The sequence below is a fragment of the Dromiciops gliroides genome, chromosome 6, assembly GCF_019393635.1.
Source record: "Dromiciops gliroides isolate mDroGli1 chromosome 6, mDroGli1.pri, whole genome shotgun sequence".
Lineage (NCBI taxonomy): Eukaryota > Metazoa > Chordata > Mammalia > Microbiotheria > Microbiotheriidae > Dromiciops > Dromiciops gliroides.
The window spans coordinates 124,176,070-124,198,934 of NC_057866.1; the positions used below are offsets into that span (position 1 = coordinate 124,176,070).

General features: G+C 34.9%; 1 protein-coding gene across 1 annotated transcript in view; it reads left to right on the forward strand.

Annotated features, from left to right (window-relative positions):
- FIP1L1 (factor interacting with PAPOLA and CPSF1) overlaps positions 1-22,865 on the forward strand; it is a 95,332-nt gene that overhangs the window by 21,392 nt on the left and 51,075 nt on the right. The window contains 3 exon segments of the mRNA XM_043970099.1: positions 5,737-5,846; positions 8,954-9,061; positions 22,119-22,212. Coding sequence (XP_043826034.1) covers positions 5,737-5,846; positions 8,954-9,061; positions 22,119-22,212 — 312 coding nt within the window.

Below are 22,865 nucleotides of genomic sequence, written 5' to 3' on the forward strand. Positions count from 1 at the left end.
ATAAAATTTTACTAATTGGCAATTTTTTTTTAGTGTAACAGAAGGATGTTTGACATCTAATCTTATCATTGATTTAAATTTGTATATCAAAAATCATACAGAGTAACTTAAAGATTCCTTCATTTTTACATCAGTGCCTACAGGTGTGACTGCCTGCTTTTTATACAACATTATATAGAATGTACTATGTGGCTATTCATTATGCTAATTTTTATAAAGAACATAAAATGTAACTTGTGGTCTCTTCCCTCACAGAATTTGTTATCTAGTTTAATACAATAAACATTTATTTACTACTTATATTCAGAACACTCTTAGGTTTTGAGGAAAATCAAAAGTTTAATAATATGAAGTCCCTGCCCTGGAGCTCAGTTTCTAGAAGAAAATCAAGCACAGATGTAACTAATAACTTATGTTAGAATATAAGTAGGAAAGATAACATTGTGCTCTGAGCATTTTGGGGAGGACGTGACTTCCATCTGGAATAATCAGAAGACTTCTGCCTCCTAGGTTCAGGGGACTGTTTACCAGAATTCAAGGAGGTAGGAAAATATGAGGAGAGTTCAAGGAAGAGTGAGTAGTCTGATTTGCCTAAAATGGGAGTTTTAGGCAATAGTAGTTTGAAATATAGAAGAGGCTGAGCTATAAGAATTGTAGTGTGCTTTAGATCCATCACTGTACTACTTAAGCCCTTTTCTGGGGCTTGAGAATACTCTTCCTGTCTTTGCCCTTCTCACCCCCTATCCCCTCACCTTTTTCTTTGCCATGTTTTGAGCCTCCCTTAGTACCTCTAGGGATAGAGTTGCACTTGAAAGCCTTCAAATTACTAAGCCTGAAGGGAGCAGGCAGTAAATTGAAGCTGAGGAGTGGGGGGAGGAATGTGAAAGTCCTGAGATGTGGGGAGGAAAAATGCCCAGGGTTGAGATGACCACTTGACAGCATACCCAGAGACACAGGATACATCTTTTGAAAACCACTGAACTAGATGACATCTGAGGTCCCTGCCAGCTTGAAGTTCACATGAGTCTATAAATTTAGTATTCTTCAATATCATACTCAAGTGACACTAAGAATTTTGACCTTTATTTGATAGGCAGAGGAGAAGCCTTTGGATGTCTTTGAGCAGGGGATGCAAAGTGATACATCGGATATATTGAAAAGGAAGAGAATGGAAACAAGGAGACTGATTAAGAATTCATTGCAGTAATCCTTGGGAGTAGTAATGAGAACCAGAACTTGGATGCTGGTATTGGCATAGAGGCATATTGCAAAGGAAGATTTGGTGGGATTGAATGTAGCAGAAAGGCAGGAGTTATTGATGAATTTATGTGTATACTATCCATTAGCAGCAGGGTAGAGCAGTTTTGGGGGTTAGGGAGGGCTGAATGATCTCAGTTCAAGTAAATGTTCGGTTTAAGGTGCCAGTGAAACACCGCCAGTAAGTTGGAAATGTGTGTCTGGAACGTTAAAAGAAAGCTCAGGGAAGAGTGGAGGGTGGATATTAAACCCTGTACAGTGTCTGAATTTAAGGAATGGGAGCTGGTGGAATGACAAAAGGAAACACAGAAAGAGAAGTAGAGAGCTAGAAGGAGAGGGCACTGTCACAAGTACTTAAGGATAAGCAAATTTCTAAAATGGGCAAGGTTAGCAATGTCAGATGTAGCAGAAAGTCAGTGAGGATTGGATTTGAGGAAGAGGAATTGAATAGCAATTAGGAATTCCTTGATAATCTTTGAAGGAGCAGCTAGATGGTGCAGTGGATAAAGCACCGGCCCTGGATTCAGGAGTACCTGAGTTCAAATCCGACCTCAGACACTTGACACTTACTAGCTGTGTGACCTTGGGCAAGTCACTTAACCCCCATTGCCCCACAAAATTTAAAAAAAAAAAAAGAAAAGAATAATCTTTGAAAAAGTATTGGAGGTGGAGTTCACCTTTGAAGGTGAATGGGGGGAGGGAATGAATGAGTTGGGAAAGGCAACAAATAAAAGACTGCTCTTGAAAACTGGGAAGACTATAGAAGGAGGGGGGAAAGATACTCAAGCTGGGTAGCAGGGCTCTTTTTAGACTATAAAAAACTGGGTGTGTTTAAAATAAAGAGGAAGTAGCCACTAGAGGAGGAAAGATTGGAACTGTGAGAAAAGAGGGAGATAATTGATGAAGGAAGATCCCTTAAGAGGAGATTGGATCTCAGACCCAAGCTGAAATGTTAATCTTTGGAAAGAGGTAGGATATTTCTTTCCCTGATAGGGGAAAAGGAAGAGTTTATGGGTAGAAATGCATAACTATTTGGGGAAAGTTTAGGGGGCTTACATGTCTTTTAAAGTAGAAATCATAGACTGAATTAGAAAAAAACCTTACAATCTCTTACACAATAAGTGGTTATCTAGCTTTCCCCTGAACATGTCCAGTGTCAGGGAAGTGGTCAGAAGGAAGCAGAGCTGGAGGACAGAAGGAAGGAAGTGTATGGAAAAGATAGGAAAAAGAAAACTGTAAGACAGTGATCTCCCAAGTGAGTTGGGCATCACCCTGACTGCAATAGTTATATCAGTGTCCTTGGGAAAATCACACCCACCAGCAAGAAAATGTTGCCAATATGAGTACTCACTCAGAAAAGTTTGGAGGCCACTGCTATGTAACAGGAAGGCCACTAAAAATGCATAAAATGTAGGGCTGTCAGTAATCACTGAGGACTTTGCCAAGTTTGGGGAGCATGAATTTGCAGGAGTACGAATATTTAACATGGGCTTTCTCTAACAATATTTGGCCTGCTGTGAGCAGTGAGCAAGGGCTTGCTCTCCATAGCCATCTTGCTGTAGTGGGACTAAAACTAGGCAAAATGTACTGCATAATGCTGGATCTAATGAAAGACTGACTTCCTGGCTCTTGCATGACATAATATCTGTCTCCAAGCACATTGACTATTTAATGATAGCTCGTGTGGCTTTCTTTTTCATAATCACTTCAGTTGTTTTTTCTTCACTTTTGCCTATCCAGTTTTTTTATTTTTACCTATTTAGTGTGCTTTAGATCCATCACTGTACTACTTAACATTTGCTTATAACTTCATCTTGTTTTCCTTACATAACACAGGGATTAAGTACTCTCTCTACCCTTTTCACAATCATAGTAATTCCATCTAACTTGATAACATTTGTCATTTTTATGTGCCAGAGTTGTCATCTAGACAACTGTGGGTGTGCAGTCATCTAGACAACTGTGGGTGTGCAGTTAAGCAATAAGAAAACTAACTCTGGACTCATGCAGTTCCTCTGGGACTCTTGAAATTTACCTGTCCCTCCCCTCAGCTTCTTTGCCATTGGGAACTACTTTGAGGGTAAAATGTTAAAATCTTTTATGAAAGTGTCTAACATTAATTAGTGTATTTCAGACAGTTACTTTCTTTGCTTATTAATTAGAAATTTGTCTGGGGTGCAGTCAACAACAGGCCTTGCTTGCCCATACTGCTTATGACTCATGTTTATGAAGTTAAAGTGAAAGCCCCCTGAATTGGAAGGTGGAGCTTTCCCTTCCCCCGCCCCCCCCCCATCTTGTAGAGGAGCAAACAGGTGCTGGAAGGTGACGTGCTGCCCCGCAGCTCCCCTCACCCCCACTCCTTCCTCTTGGGGTTACACAGCTGGTTAAATGTCAGAAGCATGATGGGGGAACACAAGTCTCCTGACTCCCTAGTCCTCTTGCTGCAATACCACATTGTCACATGCTCTCTGGGCTTCCATCATCGCTGTCATACACTTAGCTTGTATTTAATAATGATTGAAAATATAGCTCAAGGAGTTTTGACTGTTGGAAGAAACAGCACAGCAAACTAATCAAGTGGCAGGTGTTAAATGTTGGTCACCTTTATTAAGAGTGTTCACCAGAATTATGTTGAGCAAAATTGATGGTGACTTTATTAAATTTACTGAATGTCTCTTATGTGCAAGATACTGTTAGGTGCATGCACTTTACATTGGTACATAGGGATACCAAAAAGTGTAAAATGTAATCCTACTTTGAATCTAGTGGTGAAGCAAGCTACAATAAATATGTGAAAACATATCCCACAACAAATGATTGAAGAATCATCTAAAGCAATAATGGTGGAGATAGTCCTAGAATTTTGGAAATTGGTAGATACATTAAAGGTCACTTTGTCTTAGAGGTGAAAAAAACGAAGACCCAGATTCATGATTTTTCCAGGTTAGAATGCTAATTAGTGGCAAACTAGAGACTGCCATTCTTAAAACAGTAAGGTGTGATGAAAACTTTAATCCCTGTTCCAACAGTCATCAGTTGAATTCTAGGAAAATTGGGTCACTGGTCCTAGACTGATGCTTCCATGTCACTTGTATAGACTTCATAGAATAGCAGCCCTTTCCACAAGTCATGTACACACATACAAGGTAGAGTGTAGTAATATGGAAAGAAACCTACAAAGGGCACTAAGAGGATATGGAGTTTACTTCCAGCTAATGGGGAGAGGAAGAAGATTCTAGTGTGGCACCATGTAAAGCACAGTCAGAGGTAATTGAGGTTAGAAAACACGAGTCCTGTGTTTAGGCAGTGGTAAGCAAACTGAAATTTAGATTAAACCCCTTAACAATTAGACCCTTGAATCCAGAATTTTAAGGACTTAATATTCAGGCAGTTAGTAATGAGGATGTGAAGTAGGGTATGGAGAGCAGGAATGGAAAGGAAAGGTAGGAATAACAATTTAATAACCTGGATTGGAGGGGAGAGAGCAATTTTTTTTTTTTAGTGAGGCAATTGGGGTTAAGTGACTTGCCCAGGGTCACACAGCTAGTAAGTGTTACGGGGAGAAAATTTTTTAAAAGAAATCAAAGGTTTTGTAAGCTCTAGAGCTGAGGGGACAGTGGTGCTATTAATAGAAAAATAGACAAGATGGGGGAGCGGCTTGAAATTATACTTTTTATTTTGAATCATTTTGAGTTTTAATTGTTGACATTATCCACAGGTTCCATGAAGACGTTTGATAGATACCCTCTGTGAAATGTACAAGTTACCTTCATTTATAATATACTCCAAGAGTCTTAGAGTAGTGAGAAAACGACCAGTTCCTTCTGTAATTCTAGGTTTGTCAAGTAGAGGGATGGTCTAGAAGCCTTCCTGTTGTGGAGGATAGGTTATGTTTAGTCTCTTGTACTCAACTATAAGAACCTAATGAGATGTGTTTAGCTTTTAGGTTGAAAAAAGTTGTTGATACATGCAAAACATTAATATTCAAATTTGCTGGATATCATCCCCTCTATACTAATGGCTTTATACTACTATAATAGTGACTTTATGCTAATAAAACCTCACAATTTTGATATATTAGTTAAAGGGAAAAGTTTGCTTTTAGTAATGCTAAAATTCTGATTTTCCAGTTCTGGTGGTTGGTCATTTCATTTGTTTTTCAATTTTTCTGGGGGTTTTCTGCAAAATCCAAAGAGAAAATAATTTTTAAATTCAGTAAGTGAGCATTTCTAAAAGTAACAGAAGAAATTTTGTGTTTTGTGTGGTTTTTGTATGCTTTAATATATCACTTAGAACAAAAAACAATGAACTCCTAATTCCTATGGAACACTTGATATCCCACAAGCGATTTTTTCATATTTTTCATCCTGTTTTTAAATGTTTCATTTTATTAGACATTCATTAACATTACAATATGAGAGATGTTAACTGAAATTATAATTAAACTTGAAGAACTAATAAGGAAACATTATTTTGAAGGTACAGCAGGGCAGAACTGGAAATGCAGAGAAGGAAACAGTGCTACAGTCTGCCAAAACTGAGTTTACATCTCCTCCTTCTCTATTCAAAACAGGACTTCCTCCAAGCAGGTTAGTTGAACATTTGTAATCAATAAATCATCATAAAGCATCAGTAACTTTTATGTTGTGCTAATACTATGTGAAATGTAGGGAAATTCAAATGTTCCATAAACAAAAGTAATATCTGACTTGACTTGGCTTAACCACCAAGCCTAATGCAATATGAAAGATTGTTCCATATATTGTCCTTTTAGTGTATATGATAAATGAAGTGAAACTGAACAGAAGTAAAATGTGTGGGTTGGTGGGTGGTGTCTTTTCTGTTTTTATTGATCATTTTTCTATAAAGAATTGTGTTGACTATAAAGCTTTTGGAGTGACTGATTTCTTAATACCAATAATGCAATCTGTGGAGAGTACGTATTAAGAAGTCTTCCAAAGTAAAATAGATTTTTCATATTTCTGGTTCGGGTGAAATGTAATAGTATGTGTTTCTCAACAATTCTGATTTGGGGTAGATGTAAATAACATATTTCTCACCAACTGCCTGTTGTACTGGGGCAGATATCAGTTAATAGTTTCTTAACACGAACTAGTAAATGGCCAATCCCATATTTTGGAGGACAGTCTGATTATAATGCAAGATCTAAGATAGCATACCCAGGCTGAAAGTAATTCTAGGGTATTCTTTCTGTTATGTATTAAGTCCAGGAAAGTTCTTGGGGAGGGGAGGGAAATATCCTATAGGTATTTATCTACTTTTAGCTTGGTCCAGAATGACCCAGATCAAAAATATATTCTAGCACATTTTTGAAACTTTTAAGTGCTTTAAAGTCTTGTCTATATTCAATTCTGTAATACAATACTTATCCATTACATTCCAGATTAAGTATTTTGTTAAAATAGATTTGTAAAGAACTTCAAGGTCATGTCATTTAGCACCTGTATTCAGGTAAATATGTAAGCCGTGGAAAATAGAAGAGTGTTGTTCAAGATATAGGAATGGAGTTTACCATGACCATCAGAATCGGACATATTTTTCCTTTAAAAAGCTTGATGAATACAGTAGTTAGCAAAAGAATTATTTCCTGGTATTGTGATATCTTATACTTCAAATACCAGCATCAGCTTAACTTTCCCCTTCCCTCAAAAGTACTATTTTAATGATTCTCTTAGCTTATAAATTTGTATAGTGAAAATTCCATAATATATTTTCCATTTGGTTTTGCTATGGTTCTTATCAACTTTTTAATTTATTATTTTTAGAATATTACAGTAGTTAGGAAGCAAGAAAGATACTCTTGAAAATCAGTGTAAACTTTTAATTGATCAAATTAATAATCAATTGTATTTGTTAAAATATTTAACTTAAAGCAACTTCTAGTTTGTATGAATAGTCATACATATATAATTATATGATGTTCAGTGTGTCATAGCCACACATGCTCAGAATATAAAAAGTATAACTGTTAAAATATTTAATTTTTCATAAGAGGATATGGTATCTTTAAATATAATCTTGTCGGGGCAGCTAGGTGGCGCAGTGGATAGAACACTGGCCCTGGATTCAGGAGGACCTGAGTTCAAATCCAGCCTCAGACATTCTACACATTTACAAGCTGTGTGACCCTGGGCAAGTCACTTAACCCCAATTGCCTCACCAAAAAAAAATATATATATATATACACACACACACACACACACACACACACACACACGTATATGTATATATATATATAATCTTCTCTTGCTTGATATACCTGGATTGTATTTTTTGCTTTTTAAGTTAGCTAAGTTGATCATGTCCTCGGTACCATCATGCTATAGTCAAAAGTTTAATTTCCTTTTGGGTCAGCTTGTTTTTCTGAATTCAGTAGGCATAGACCTCTAATTTCCTTCCCAGTGCTCCTACCCTTGTTTCTTTGGTTACAACACTGCTAAGGCAAAAAAGGATGAATAGATCAAATACAACTCAATCACCATTTCAGTACATCAGTAATGTCATTTTTTTGTATAAAGAATAACACCCATTTGACATAAAGACTCTTTGAGTTCGTTTTCACTTGATTGAGACCAAAATGGGGGGTTGGGGAGAGGGAAACCTTTTGAATTGATGTAAATCACTTCTCTCGATAACAAACTGTTTATGTGGAACTGAAATGCTAAAAGAATAGAAATTAAATGTATAAGACTAGATTACAGAATTCTAGAAATTAGATTTCTGTCTCTTGGTCATATAGAATACTGTTCCAAGTCTCACTAAGCTAACATTCTATCACTGAAATTTTTATTGTGTTCTCAGTTAACATTATTTGTGTTCTACATATAGCAGTTTTGATGTGGCAGTATTTCTTTCTAAAGGTTTTATTACTGAAAATGTTAGGATCTTGACCTTACGTTTGTAGGAGAAATAAGGTCAAGCCAAAATGTTATGTTCAGTACATGTGTAGATCAGAATGCTTTGCCGCATTAACCTTCAAAAGTTTTGAAAAGTATTAGATGGAACCTTTTTATCCTTTAGAAATACTTGGAAAGAATAGCAAAAAAGATAAACAGTCAAACTTTGCAGAAGGATAAATAGCTGAACTTCTTACATGTTGTATGTAATTAGAGATGATACTGACTTTTCTTTATAAGTAGCTTTCTTAAAATGTACTTTGAATTTGTTAAATTGAAGTTGTTTTATATAACAAATGCTAATTTATCATGAAGTATTGTTGGCATAGTATTTGAATGATTGGTTTCATTAATACCTTTGAATGAAAAGTAGGGGGGTATAAAGTCTTAGTATAATTTTATGAACCCACAAAAATTAAAGTAATGTTATTTACACACAAAAGCAGGAAATTTGTTCATAACATCCTTTCTGTTCGTACATTGTAATCTGAAGTGAGGTTTGGATCATACTCTTCCTATTTTAACATTTGGCATAATGCGGCACTATCCTAGAAAATATTTCTAAAAGTATTTCTGACGCCAAACTAGCTAATAACACTTTTCTATTTAAATAATAGCAGAGTTTTTGGTATTAAGTGTAATGTGTTCTTTGTGGGGTAGAAAAAGGATTATACAGGGACACGAAAAGGAAATTGTCAAGAAATGAAAATAGTGAGAAAGAAACCTAAAGTAATAGTAGTAAAGATACAGGAAAAGACATAGAAAATTTATCTCACCAGAAACAGCACCTCTTCTCAGTCTCAGACAAGTTCTGCCTCCAGAAAAGCCAATTCAGGCATCGGGAAGTGGCAGGATCGATATGGGAGGGCCGAATCACCTGACTTAAGGTAAGACTACCCCAAAGAATGTCATATAAGCTCTTCCTCTTGAGATGATTACCACTGTTTTATTTATTGTGACAGTCAATTTTGGTTAAACCTGCCACATCTATGCCTTGATATTGCAACACATATAATAAGTGATACTTTTAACCATTAAATATAAAAAAATACTTCTGGGTCTAATGGTACCTTTAACAAAAAAAGTGTTATTAGTGTCTTATGTGTGTGTGTGTGTGTATGGTACCTTTAACAAAAAAGTGTTATTAGTGTTTTGTGTGTGTGTATGTATGTGTTTTCACATGTATATTCCATATTGTATTCTTAGAGGTCCTGCCTGTCTGTATTTATCATCTCACACTAAGATTACTGCTATATAGTATAACTTTTATCCTTCTCCATATTATTTCCCCCTTCTAGTCAGTGTTTCGTGCTGGTCATAGATTTTACCCTTCATGCCCTTTTCAAAAAACTTTCCAACTGTACCTCAATCCCAGACCTCTCAGCCTATTTATTAAAGTTCACTTATAGCTTTCGTTTGTTCTTCAAGATTTTATTAACTGGACTTAATACTTTACCAATCTTATCTGTTGTTATTCCCTGTGTAAATTGTCTACTATAATCAAAAGGAAACTAATTATTGTCTGTAATGATCATTATGGTTTGCAAAGCACTTTGCATATGTTACCTCATTTGCTCCTTATAACTACCCTGTTAGGTTCTTGCTGTTATTATTCCCATTTTGCAGATGCTAAAACTGAGGCAGAGAGAGGGGTTAAATGATTTGTCCTGGGTCACACAGCTAGGAAAGACCTGAAGTGGATTCAAACTCATGTCTTGCGTCCTATTAAACATACCTTTTTGTTTCCTGTCTTTGGGCCTTTTTTTATTCTGTTTTGTAGCTTAATCCCTTTTTTAAAACATATTTCCACATTAGTCATACTGTAAGAGAAGAATCAGAGCAAAAGGAAAAAAAACACACAAGAAAGAATAAACAAGAAACAATAACAACAAAGTAACAACAAAAGTGAAAATAGTATGCTTCATTCTGCATTCAGATTCCATAGTTCTTTTTCTGAATGTGGAGAGCATTTTCCATCATAAGTCTTTAGGCAGTGTCTTGGATCATTGCATTACTGAGAAGAATTAAGTCTATCACAGTTGATCATTACACAGTGTTGTTGATACTGTGTGCAATGTTCTCTTGGTTCTGCTCATTTCACTCAGCATCAATTCATGTAAGTCTTCCCAGGATTTTCTGAAATCCATCTGCTTATCATTTCTTAAAGCACAATAGTATTCTATTACATTCATATACCACAATTTGTTTAGCCATTCCCTAGTTGATGGGCCTCCCCATAATTTCCAATTCTTTGCTACCACAAAAAAAAACAGCTATAAATATTTTTGGACATATGGGTCCTTTTCCCCTTTTTTATGATCTCTTTGACCTAATAGTGGTATTGATGGGTCAAAGGGAGCTTATTCCTTAGTTATCTAGATCTCATTCTGTCTGCCTATAAAATCCATTGTATCTTGCCTCTTCTTCCATGAATTATCCATCTCATGGTACTTAGCATTTTCATCACTTCTTTAGTACCAGTAGGATACTGCCTTACTTTTTTAGTTATATTTTTAATCTTTCAGCAAAAATTGGTATAGCTACTAGGGAGGGAAGTGCACTCGATTAAAGTTAGAAGGCCCGATTTCAAATCTTGAGTTACAGTGGTACAGTGGTCAAAGCACTGCCTGGAGTTAGAAAGCTTGGGTTCAAATACTGCCCTTGCCACCTATAACCTGTGCGACTTTGAGTAAGTCATATGACCTCTCTGTTAAAGTAAGAAGTTAGACTAAGTGCCTTTTAAGGATCCTTCCACTTTTAGATATATGATCATATAATTCTTGAGTATAACCTTGGGCAAGTCAGCAATCTCCCTGAGCCTCAGTACTTCATCTATAAAATGGGGCTAATACATCCATTACCTATTTTTTCAGCGTTGTTTGGTAGAAAGCATTTTTGTAAGTCTTAAAATGCTATGTGTATGTAAATATGAAGTCGATTTACTATACTTTTATTACTAGGTGCTTTGTACATGGAACTATACAATGATGACTGAAATGGATTAGTTTCAGGTCACGTAATCTATATAAAATTGGCTATAAAATGTAGGTTGTGAAAGTACAAATACAAGAGCTACAAAAGGGGGAAAGAGTTGTCTCTAAAACCATATTGTGAGTTTCTCAAAGATGGCCATTTATTACTTTCCTGTAATGCTTAGCACAGCTTAACACACAAAACATTCAGTATATCGTAGTTATGCCTGTAGTTTGCAACTTTACCCATAAAATAATCATAGCATATGCAGGAAAGTTATTTTGAAATAGAATTGCTATATATACTTTATATGTGAATTTCTCTGAAAATTGAAACTTAAATTCTCATTTTTCACATTTATCACCAATTTTTTCCTTTGATCAGTAATAGTAATTTAGTGTGGTATAAAATTTTTAAAAGTGCCCCTGTGGGGGTGGGGGGGTGAGGCGGGGTGCAGCTAGGTGGCACAATTTATAAAGCACTGGGCCTGGATTCAGGAGGACCTGAGTTCAGGTCTGGCCTCAGACACTTGATGCTTACTACCTGTGTGACCCTGGGCAAGTCACTTAACCCTCATTGCCCTGCAAAAACAAACACACACAAAAAAAAACAACAAATAAAAGTACCCCTAGGCCAGTGGTGTCAAACTCAAATAGAAATAGATCCCTAGGGGCATATTGAATTAGTAAACCACAAATTAACATTTATGTTCTATTTTATCAAACATTTTCCAAATTACATTTTAATCTAGTTCTAGCTCCAGCCCTTTGGACAGTGAGTTTGACACCTCTACCCTAGACTCTAACTGAAATGTAAACAATCTGAGTCATTAAAATTTTAAAATTTCTGTTTACCTTGAAAAAAGAAATTATTCTCTCTGATGCTTTAAGAACTATCAATTTGATTATAAAGTCTTTATGGCAAGTATTATCACCATTTAATTAAAGGGAAAACCAAAACATTTAAAGAGAATTAAGAGATGTATTTTTCTCTTTCCACTCCCTAAATCTTACAATTAGATAAGAATTAAATTAGCCTTGGAACATTGTTTTACAGATCATGCTCTAATGTGAAAGTTGCTTTTATTGCCAAGAGATATATCATCAATTCATAGCTCATTTTTTAAAGTTCACAAAATCTTTATTTTATCCATCTTTGAATTGTATTTCTTAGCTTAAATAAATGTTTTTAAGATGCTTACAAGTTTTTAAAGTATTTTTCAATGTTATTTCAAGGAATTTTGGTTGTAGGATTTCCCAGTTATAGAAATGTATTATATAGTCTCTACTAGAATTGAAAATTAAATTTGAGTTTTAACATCTGTGGATTGATTAACACTTTGGTTTTTCTCCAATAACATATATTAAATATATATTCTCAGTGAAAATAACAAAGTTAAGATCCTCTTATAGATTGCTAATAATAAAGAAGTGTATAGATGAATATTTCATATGATCTAGGTATAGTGAAATCCATATAATCCAGAACATATGTCTTATGTATCTTCTTCTAGATCATGTAAATTCAGACTTACACCTAAGATGTGAATTTTATGTTGAGAGAACCTTTAACAGCTTCTGTCCATCTCATAGGTCTCAGTTAAGCACTTAAATTTAGAATCATAAAATTCTTTATTAAAGTGAGCAGTATAGATAAATGTAGAAACTTAGAAATATTCCTTAGACTAAAGTGAAAGGGCACTGAGGATAGTGATATTTACTGCTCAGGCATCCCTGAGGACAGCCTCCTCAATTTTTCTCACTCAACAAGAGAACTTCAGAATTTTATCAAAACCTGCTAAGGCTCCACAGTGGTCAAAAAAGAGCCATATTTCTTTCCCTGCCAAATTTGGTTTGTATAAAACTTACATACTGCTTTTGTAATTGTACCCTTAGTATCTTTTTTCTTTTTTTTTTGCGGGACAATGGGGATTAAGTGACTTGCCCAGGGTCACACGGCTAGTGTCAAGTGTGTGAGGCAGGATTTGAACTCAGGTACTCCTGAATCCAGGGCCAGTGCTTTATCCACTGAGCCACCTAGCTGCCCCCATGTACCCTTAGTATCAGTGACATCGCAGGCCTCAGTCTCTCCTGGCACTAACAACAGCTTATCCACATCTGATGTTAAAGTCTGTGCTAAAAGCCTCTGTGACTGATGCTATGGGGGAAATTCCTCCCCTCATTCCTTAAGGGATAGAGATCTCACTGCAAAATCCATCAACTTATCTGAAGCTAGAGAGAAATTGATGGTAGAAAAGGTTCCCTGAGGGGTTCTGCCATCCATGAGGTGTCAGTGCTTTGTCAGGAAGATCTGACTGCTTTCCCACTTAGAGGGTTAGGTAATCCTAGAAACTAATTGAGAAAGGAGACAAAGTGTGACTATGGTAGGTCCCTTAGGGTATTGAGGTTTTCAGGTGTTGCATTTGATCAAAGCCTTCAAAAGGAGTGCAAAACAGTGGCATGGGAAAACAAGTAACAATGACCCTAGGATTTTGTCTCCTTAAAGGCAAGCAAAACCTCTTAAATCCTAGACTTTAGAGTACCCTCTGTCTCCAGAACAAGGTAGTGGTGGAAAGAAAGTTCAGAGACACTATCCCAGGTTGGGAGAGTGAGCAGTGAGGTTGGCCTGGGCAAGAGAATATTTTGTGGCATTTGTTCCCACTCTTGAGAAATCTGCCAAGCCCAGCTTGGTGGTTGAAAGTAAGCATGAGAAGGTACCATAGGACATCTAAATGAAGGGAAGAGAACAGAGAAATACTCTTCTTTTCATTACTGTAATAGAATGCTAGTAACATCATTTGTTCCCAATGTAGATCTCCCTAACCTCCCCCATCTTTTGAATGAACTTTATTTTTTTTTTACACACAATCTAGATGTTCCTGAAGTTGGAAAAGTCAGATGAAGTGATAGACATGCCCAAAAATAATTAATAGAAGGGTAATGGCTATTTAAAAAATATTTTTGTTTTGTTAAATATGTAAATAAAATTTTAACATTCATTTTTAAAAATCTTAAATTCTAAATTCTCTCCCACCCATACCCCCGCCTTGAGAAGGTAAGTAATTTTATGTCTACTTTACATGTGAAGTCATACAGAATATATTTCCATATTAGTTATATTGCAGAAGAAAACTGACCAAGAAAAGTAAAGTTTAAAAAGTATGCTTTAATCTGCATTTAGAGTTTATTAGTTCTTTCTCTGGAGGTGAAGAGCATTTTTCATCATGCTTCCTTTGGAAATGCCCTGGATTATTGTCTTGATCAAATTAGGAGTCTTTCACAGTAGATCATCCTTAAAATATTGTTGTTACTATGTACAGTAGTCCCGTGGTTCTGCTAACTTTACTTTGCATCAGTTCATAGAAGTCTTCCCAGTTTTTCTAACACTATTTTGCTGATCATTACTTATAGCACAATAGTATTCAATCACAATTATATACCAAAACTTGTTCAGCCAGGCATTGACTAGTTTAAACATGAACTAGAACTGTCCTCAATTTTATTGGTTACATAGTTCTTTATTTTTATTACTGAGCTTTATTTTTCTCTATTGTTTTTATTTCATTGTTAAGTATTTTCCTTTTCTGTTTAACCAGTACAAAAAAATAGAATAAAATATTGTGGAATGTTGGATACAGTGCTTGTTTGATAGTAGCCAAAAGTTCCCATATAACTGAAGAAAATGGCAGTTCCCCTATGTGCTATTAAACTATATAAAATATATTTATTGAGTTGTAAAAAAAAACTTTTTCAGGAAGTATATTTTACCAAATATTTTGTGTCCCTCTCCCCCCTTTTTTTGGTGGAGCAATCGGAGTTAAGTGCTTGCCCAGGGTCACACAGCTAGTAAGTGTCAAGTGTCTGAGGCCAGATTTGAACTAAGGTCCTCCTGAATTCAGGGCTGGTGCTTTATCCACTGTGCCACCTAGCTGCCCCCTCTCCCCGCCTTTTAAAAAATACTATAAAGGCTAATTTCCCATATTTGCGATTATAAATTTCCCCACTTACCTAGATTTGCTGTGATGCTCAGACTTTTGTTGTGGGAGAAACATTTTTAGAAAAAAATGAGTTTTTTTCCTAAATATATCAATGGAGTCTTTATTTAGTAGTTTTTATGATTGTTTTTTGTTGTGTGCCTATTTCTTTTTCTATTTCAGAGATCTCTTATATAGGGGCATGACCTGTATTTAGCTTGATATGGTACTTCTGCAGGGAGAAGTGCTGCAGGATTCATAAATGTGGCCATTTAAATGAGGTTCTGTGGTATTAAAATTCAGCAAGCATTTATTGAACATGATAGGTCACTAAAAAGCACATAAAAGAAATGTCTTGGGCCTCAGTGAGTTTATGGAAAATCCTCTTAGTGGATTATTCTAGGTTTCAGGTATACTTCGTTAAACTGTCTTTTCCTGGGCACTATAAAGATGCTTTAAAAAATGTTCTATTTAATTTTCAATTGCTCTCATAATACCTGTAATTTAGGGCATAGCAAAATTTTATTAGTAATCATGGAATGTTTAACAGGGATTTTGGAGACTGTCATTTCTGACTTTTTTTTTTTTGCGGGCGGGGGGGGGGGTGTCAGGTTTTTGTTTTTGATTTTTTGTTTTTAAGTATTTTTGATTTGGTTTTTTACATCATTATAATTTCCCCTAGGACTCCCCCATAAAATATCCCATATAACACATAGTATTTTTTTTTTAATTTTTTAAAATATGGGGCAAAAAAGAAGAAAATATCAGTATAATTTGATCAGAAATTTTGAAAATTTATTGAAATGTGTAACATTTGTGGATAAGGGCATAGGATGGAATATTTCAAGCCATGTTTGTTCTTCATAATTTTGCAATATGCACTTTTGATTATTTTGTGTGTGGGGGGGGTTCCATGTACATTGTCGTAATGTTTTCTTGGCTTTGTTTATTATTTCACTGTATCAGTTTGTGTAGTTGTGTCCATGCTACTCGATATTTGTCACATTCATGATTTCTTACAATGTAATCTTCTAGTGCTATCACACAAAATTGTGTAATAAGTATTTTGTTTTAAGTGGGGACCTTATCAGTGGCCTGCCTTGGTGTATATAAGTCCAGTAGTGGAATTTCTAGGTCAAAGGATGTAGACATTTTAGTCACCTTATTTGCAGAATCCCAAATTGCTCCTTAATGATTGTACTGATTCACAGCTCCACCAGCAATGCACCTGTGTGCCTATTTTCCCACAACCCCTCCAAAATGGATTCTTCCCATCTTTTATCATCTTTCCCCATCTATAGGGTATGAGGTGAAACCTCAGCGTTTTAATTTGATTTTTCTCCTTATTAGTAAATCAGAGCATTCTTTCATTTTATCTTTAATAGTTTGTAATTCTTTTGAAAGCTGTTTCATATCCTTTGCTTATCTTTTGAAGAGGAACACCCACTCCCCCCCTTTTTTTAATGAGGAAATGAGTTCAAAGAGGTTATGTGTTTTTCTTGAAGCCTTGTACACTGTGACCTGAGGCATGACTTAGAAATCAGGTTCCCTGATTCCCAAGGTTAGTGTTTTATTCCGTTTGGGGTTGCTATACCACAAAGCCTGAACAAATTTATACTTTTTTCCTATTAAAGGGAAGCCCTTAAAAAGAAAAGCAAATTGTATTACAGAGAATAATAATATTCAGAAGGGAGTGGTAAGATGATAGTGTTGGTATTCAAAGATGTTGTAGTTCTGCTATATCCAGGTTCCTGAGAATACTTAATTTTGTCTTCGTTGGACTTTTTCCCTAGGAGAAAAGAAGTTTGCCCTTCATAAAGGCAGCCAGTGCTCTCAAATGTGATAACATTTGACCTATTCAGTAACAATTCTACAAAGGTGTGTCACTCTTCCAAGTATTTAAGTAGAACCCTTTGTAGTTGAAGCATCTGATTTATAAAATTATAAACATTTGTAGAATATTTTCAGGTTTTTTTTTTTTTGCTAATTTAAGTTATTAAATTAAAGTTATTGATACTTTAGTTTTGAATCTCTAAAAGATAACTAGGCAATTTTTTATTGCTATATATTATACAGAGAGGCAACTTAGTATAGTAGATAAAATGCTAGTCTAGGAGTCATTATGGCCAGCTCTGGCACTTAGTTGTTGTGTGGTCCTGGGCAAATAAGTTCTTCAGTTGTATAAGAGATAACGTCTCTATTAATGGAGAGTAAACACCATTTGAGAGTTCTTTATGCTAATAAAATCACAGGACCCTCTCATTTACATATACAAGATACAGTACAAAATCCAAACCATGCTGTAAAAATAAGATTGTATATGATAAACACATTAGAGAAATAGTGTGGTATGGTGGTTAGGGAGCTGTCCTCAAAGTTAAGAACATGTGGATTAAAAACCCTCTACTACAGATTGACACTGTGACATCCAAACAGGTCAGTTCTAACTTCTCAGTTCCTAAGGCTCTAATACTAAAATAGTTGCAAATCTGCATTCACTGAGAGGTGGCTACACCAGTGAAATCAAAAGTCTAGACTATGAATGCTTGAATCTAGCTATCTTTACATATTCCAGTAATGGCATCCCCAGACATTTCACAGTAGCATTGTTGTGCTGATGACTGGGTAGGATATGTTAAGAGAGGAAGTTTATACGTACAAAAAACTAATTTCATAGTGTTAGACTATGCCTCTAACTCTGGCCAGCCATCAGCTCAATTCAAGATCCCGAGAAGGCCTGAAGAGGAAAGGATAGATTATAAATCCATCATTCACAAGAGTGGCTAGTTAGTAGGGGTCCTTCAGTTTACATTCCTTATCAACCAATAGCATAATTGTTTCAAACAAAAAGGCAGCCAGATAATTTAATTTTTTAATGATTAAAAAAAATTAGACCTTTTTGAATGATGCTTTGATGTTATAGAAGAAGCAGTAGTCTTTTAAGCCAAGAGGTCTAGTTTCTGGTCCTGGTCTTGTGTTTAACTTGCTGTGACTCCAGATAACCCACTTAACATCTTTGGAATTCTTTCTTCTCTATAAAGAGAAGATAGTAAAAGATAATCTCAAAGTTTTTTGATTCTAGGATTCATTTTTTGTCTCTTATCTTCCAAGTCCACTTTTGAGTACTAGGTTCTTTGTTTATTATAACTTTTGGTTTCTCTTTCGTTTAAATAATATATTAATGGCTATAATTACCATGTACTCTCCAAAGTATTATCTTCCTTATTCACACACTTCATATATACTTATTGGGGGGGAGGGAAATAATGTGTTTAGTACCAATTTTACTATAAAATTTTTATATGCATTTCGTGGTTTGGAAATTTTAGAAAGTAATGTGACAAACTTAACTAAATACTACAGTTTGGTGATTATTTGGTATTTTCAGATGGTTATATTTGGTGGTATTTTAAAAAATTCTTTTATTTGGTCACCAGTGTTTGGGGATGCTAAAATAGTTTGAGATCCATTATGTCAAAATGTGAGGTTAGAAAAGATATACAAATTTCTTCTCTCCCCATCTTAGTTAAATTGTTCTATGTTATATTCTTTAAGAATTTCTTCAAATAGAATGCTTTAGAGAACTTTTGTTTCTAGATCATGTTAACTGATGATAGCATTAAAAAACCTAATATTTTAGTTTATATATGTTTCTGGCCCTGTTTTGGAGTAGTTAAGTTTGATCTAAAACAAAGTCATCAATATGGTTTTAATGTATGTATACATTATAGAGAAAATTACTCTCTCCATTGTTTGGGTAGAAAATTGTAGAAGAATTAGCATATATCAGCAACATAACTAGAGAAAACTGGAGATAGAAGTAAATAGTTTGTGATTATATAATCTGTTGCTTTAACCACTTAACCCTTAAAGGATATGACATTGGGTTTGTATCCCTCATTTTACTTGTTGACTAATTAATATTTTTTTCTCTCCCGTCTAATAATCTTTGAACAGACATTTAATGGTACTGATTTATGGTCAATAAAAATCATTACTAAAATTCTTTCTAAAAGATTGTCTGTTATAAAGGGTGCTTGGATTAAAAGTCAGTTCAGTTTGGGATTCAAGATTTGAGGCTTCAAATGAAAGCTCTTGATACTTTAGAAATCTCTAAAAGCTAACTAGTTATTTCCTAATATATATATTATACACAGAAGCTGACTATGTAGTAGTATACCCAGGAGTCTCCAGTTCCCAAATGTGGTAAATTCATCTTTCTTTCCTTTTTTACCTTTATTTAAATTTCAAATTTTTCTGGTCCTTGAGTGTCTATATAGAATATATTTCTAAACTTTATTACAATACATGTATGGGGACTTTTTGTGATAGAATATTATTTGCTTTTCTTATAAGCATAGACCATTATTGGATTATACATTGGGCTATTACTATAAGCATTGTCAGCTTTTCAGAATTAAAATGGGAACCCCTAATGCAAGAGTGGTCCTGAGTTGGTGAACTTTCTCTATACTTTTATCCTTCTTACAGGTACCTTTATTGCCCAAGATTTTATTTCACAAGCAATATTCAATCGATTAGGAATTTATTTTGGTTTTTTAACATTTTAACCAACTAGTAATATTAAGGCTTTTTAGTCCTTCATACCTTAGAGGCAATTATGTTATTTCATATGCATTTCTACTCACTATTTTTTCTCAGGGACCATTTGTTTTGAAGGGGGAGAAGGGAAAGAGATTTTGATATTGTGGCACGGAGCATTGCTCAGAAGGGCAAGTTTGAATGGGGTGCTGTTGTTGGGTGACTTTGGGTAGTGAAAATAGCCAGAGGCCATGAGACATGCAAAGAATGGATTTGGGGTGTTAAAGGTGTTTGGAGGGTCCTCAATAGAGCTTGGGATAACTGATATTTTAAGACCTTCAGCTGCTTCTTATTTCTGGTTTCAATACCTAAGGATTCCACTTTTGAGTCAGTCAGTAGTGATACAAGAAAAATAAATGTTGGGGTTGGTGGTTGAGCAGTATTCGTTTATTATACCTTTTGTTATACCTAGTTTATGTATTATTATAATATTACATAATTGTTTTAAATTTATTATAACTTCACAGTTTTGCACACACTTGTAAAAGAGTTTTTTACATTTAGTGACAGGTGTGCAAGTTCAGCAGAGTACAGTGGAATCTTCTGTTTGCCATTAAGTTATTTAATTTCTTTCTCAATTTAATATAGTATACCTTTATGTATGTTTCACTTTTAACTTGAGAGTTTATGCAGATTTAATATTTCAGTAATATAGTTGGGATATGTTGTTGTTTTTTTCCTGAATTAAAATGCAAAGACTTTTTCCTTAAAAGAAATTTACATAAAATACCTAGTAAATTGGCAAACTAGGTGGCACAGTGGGTAGAGTGCCAGACCTCATGTCAGGAAGCCAGTCTCCTCTTCCTGAGTTAAAAGCTGGCCTCAGACACTAGCTGTGTTGACCCTGGGTAACTCACTTAATCCTGTTTGCCTCAGTTTCCTCATCCATAAAATGAGCTAAAAAAAAACGAAATGGTAAACCACTTCCAGTATCTTTGCCAAGAAAACCCCAAATGGGGATGTGCACAAATGAAACAACTGAACAAATCTAGTATGTTATGAACTCTTAGTTTTGTAATTTAAAATTCTAAATGTGGGTTCTAATCTTTCCCCCCAGTTTTGGGGGGGGAACTGACTAAAATAACTGATAAATGAGTTTAGATTTTTTAAGCATTTATTGAAACATAGTAAAAGAAAGAGAAAGATTGAGAACAGATTTCCTATAACCTGGCAATCCTAGCCTTCCTAATCTCCCACTTCTGAAGTTCTTTTGCCACTACTCTGATGTCTCCAAGCAAAGAGGAAGAACCCTCCCCAGTATCCACTTCCTGCTTCATGCTCCCCTCCCAGAAATGGGAGGTTCCTCAAACTGATTGGCTAGTGTCATTCAAATTTATTTAGTAACCTTAAGTACCAACCAGATGTGTTTACAATCTAGTAAGCCAGTCAGAGTACCCTTAAGTACCAGCCAGACATGATTACAATCTAGTACACCAGTCAGTCACTCTTCCCCAACTCAATCAGCCCAGATCAATCTCCAGGTAAATGCCTGAGTTCCATTATCTTGACACAGAGTAAATGTCAAATTTACAATTTTTTACTGTAAATGTTTTCCACATTTTTTATTTTTCATGTGAGATATTTGCATTTTTTATGTTTGCTTTTACATTGTTGCCACATAGCCATATGATTTCCTGTAATCCTAAAGGAACGTAAGTATTCAGAGAGAAAATTGTCATTAAATGTTCTAGTTTTATTCTCTAAAATCAAGAGTAGAAAACTGTCTTCCTTTATTTTTATGTTTATAATGGATTCAACAAAAAAATGAAAAAAATTTCATTTAAAATAAATTTTTACATTAAAATTAAAATAATTTTAATATTTTAAAAGTCTGTGCTAGAAACATATGTGCTGCAATATATAATGGCCCCATGGTAATAGTTATCATTCTTACTCTAATTATGTAATTTAACAGATTCAGTTATGAATTAGTTGTACTTTTTAACTGAATTTCCTGGCTTTTGTAGTATTTCTATAACATTATTTTAATGTAATCCACTTTGCAAAGTGGAGATGACACTGGTTATCTAGCCTGTTTTATTAAGAAACTAAACATCATAAAACAGACAGTTAACAAATGTCACTCATTCAGTAAATAAAGATTTTTTTCAAGTAAGTACCAGATTGGTCTGAATATAGGCCATATTTGTTCTGCAGAACAGCTTATCTAAAACCCAAGTAAGGTATTTAATCTGTTTTATTTTATATTGCCTTTTCCACCAAAAAAGTTTGCATTTTAAAGAAGTGGCTTATATTTGGACCAATGTTATAATATGATCTTATTCTGGAGTGATAACCAGGATCTAAAAATGCTTGTTTTTTCAATTTTATTTTAAGTACAGTTTGTACAGAAGTCTTAGGATTGTGATACTGAATTAATATAACTTATGTTACAGGAGATTATCTGGCACAATTGATGTAATTGGTCAGACTATCACTATTAGCCGAGTAGAAGGAAGACGGCGTGCAAATGAAAATAGCAACATCCAGGTTGAGTATTTCAATTTAATACTTATTTTTCCTAATTAACATGTTGTTCTTGTCTTGATAAAGATGAATTTTACATCTGTTAGGTTCAAGGATTGTGCTAGATATTAGAAATAATACAGAGAAAAGATGTGGCCTTCCAGTCATTAAAATGATGCAAATCTTGAATTTTTGTAATCATTTTTTAAATTTTTCTATTCATTTCTAAATGACCAAAAAACTCCTAAACCAATTTCCATGTACACAGCACAACACAAAGAGAATTCAGTATGAAACCATGAATCCCCATTTCACAGTTTACTTTTTAAAAAAAACACCATGTAATAAATACTATATATTGTTTTCAAAGCTTGTTGTTCTTTTCTGTGCTTCCTTCTGAATTTTCTTTTTTTCTCTGCTGTGCACTTTTTTTTCCCCCTCCTCACCCATCCTAGAAGAAAGCCACCATTAGAATTAATAAGTGTATTGTATATAAAACCATAAGGGCAGGCTAGGTGGCACAGTGGATAGAGCACCAGCCCTGGAGTCAGAAGGACCTGAGTTCAAATACAGCCTCAGATAGTTGACACTTACTAGCTGTTTGACCCTGGGCAAGTCACTTAACCCCAATTGCCTCACCAAAAAAAAAAAAACCCAACAACATACTACACATATTC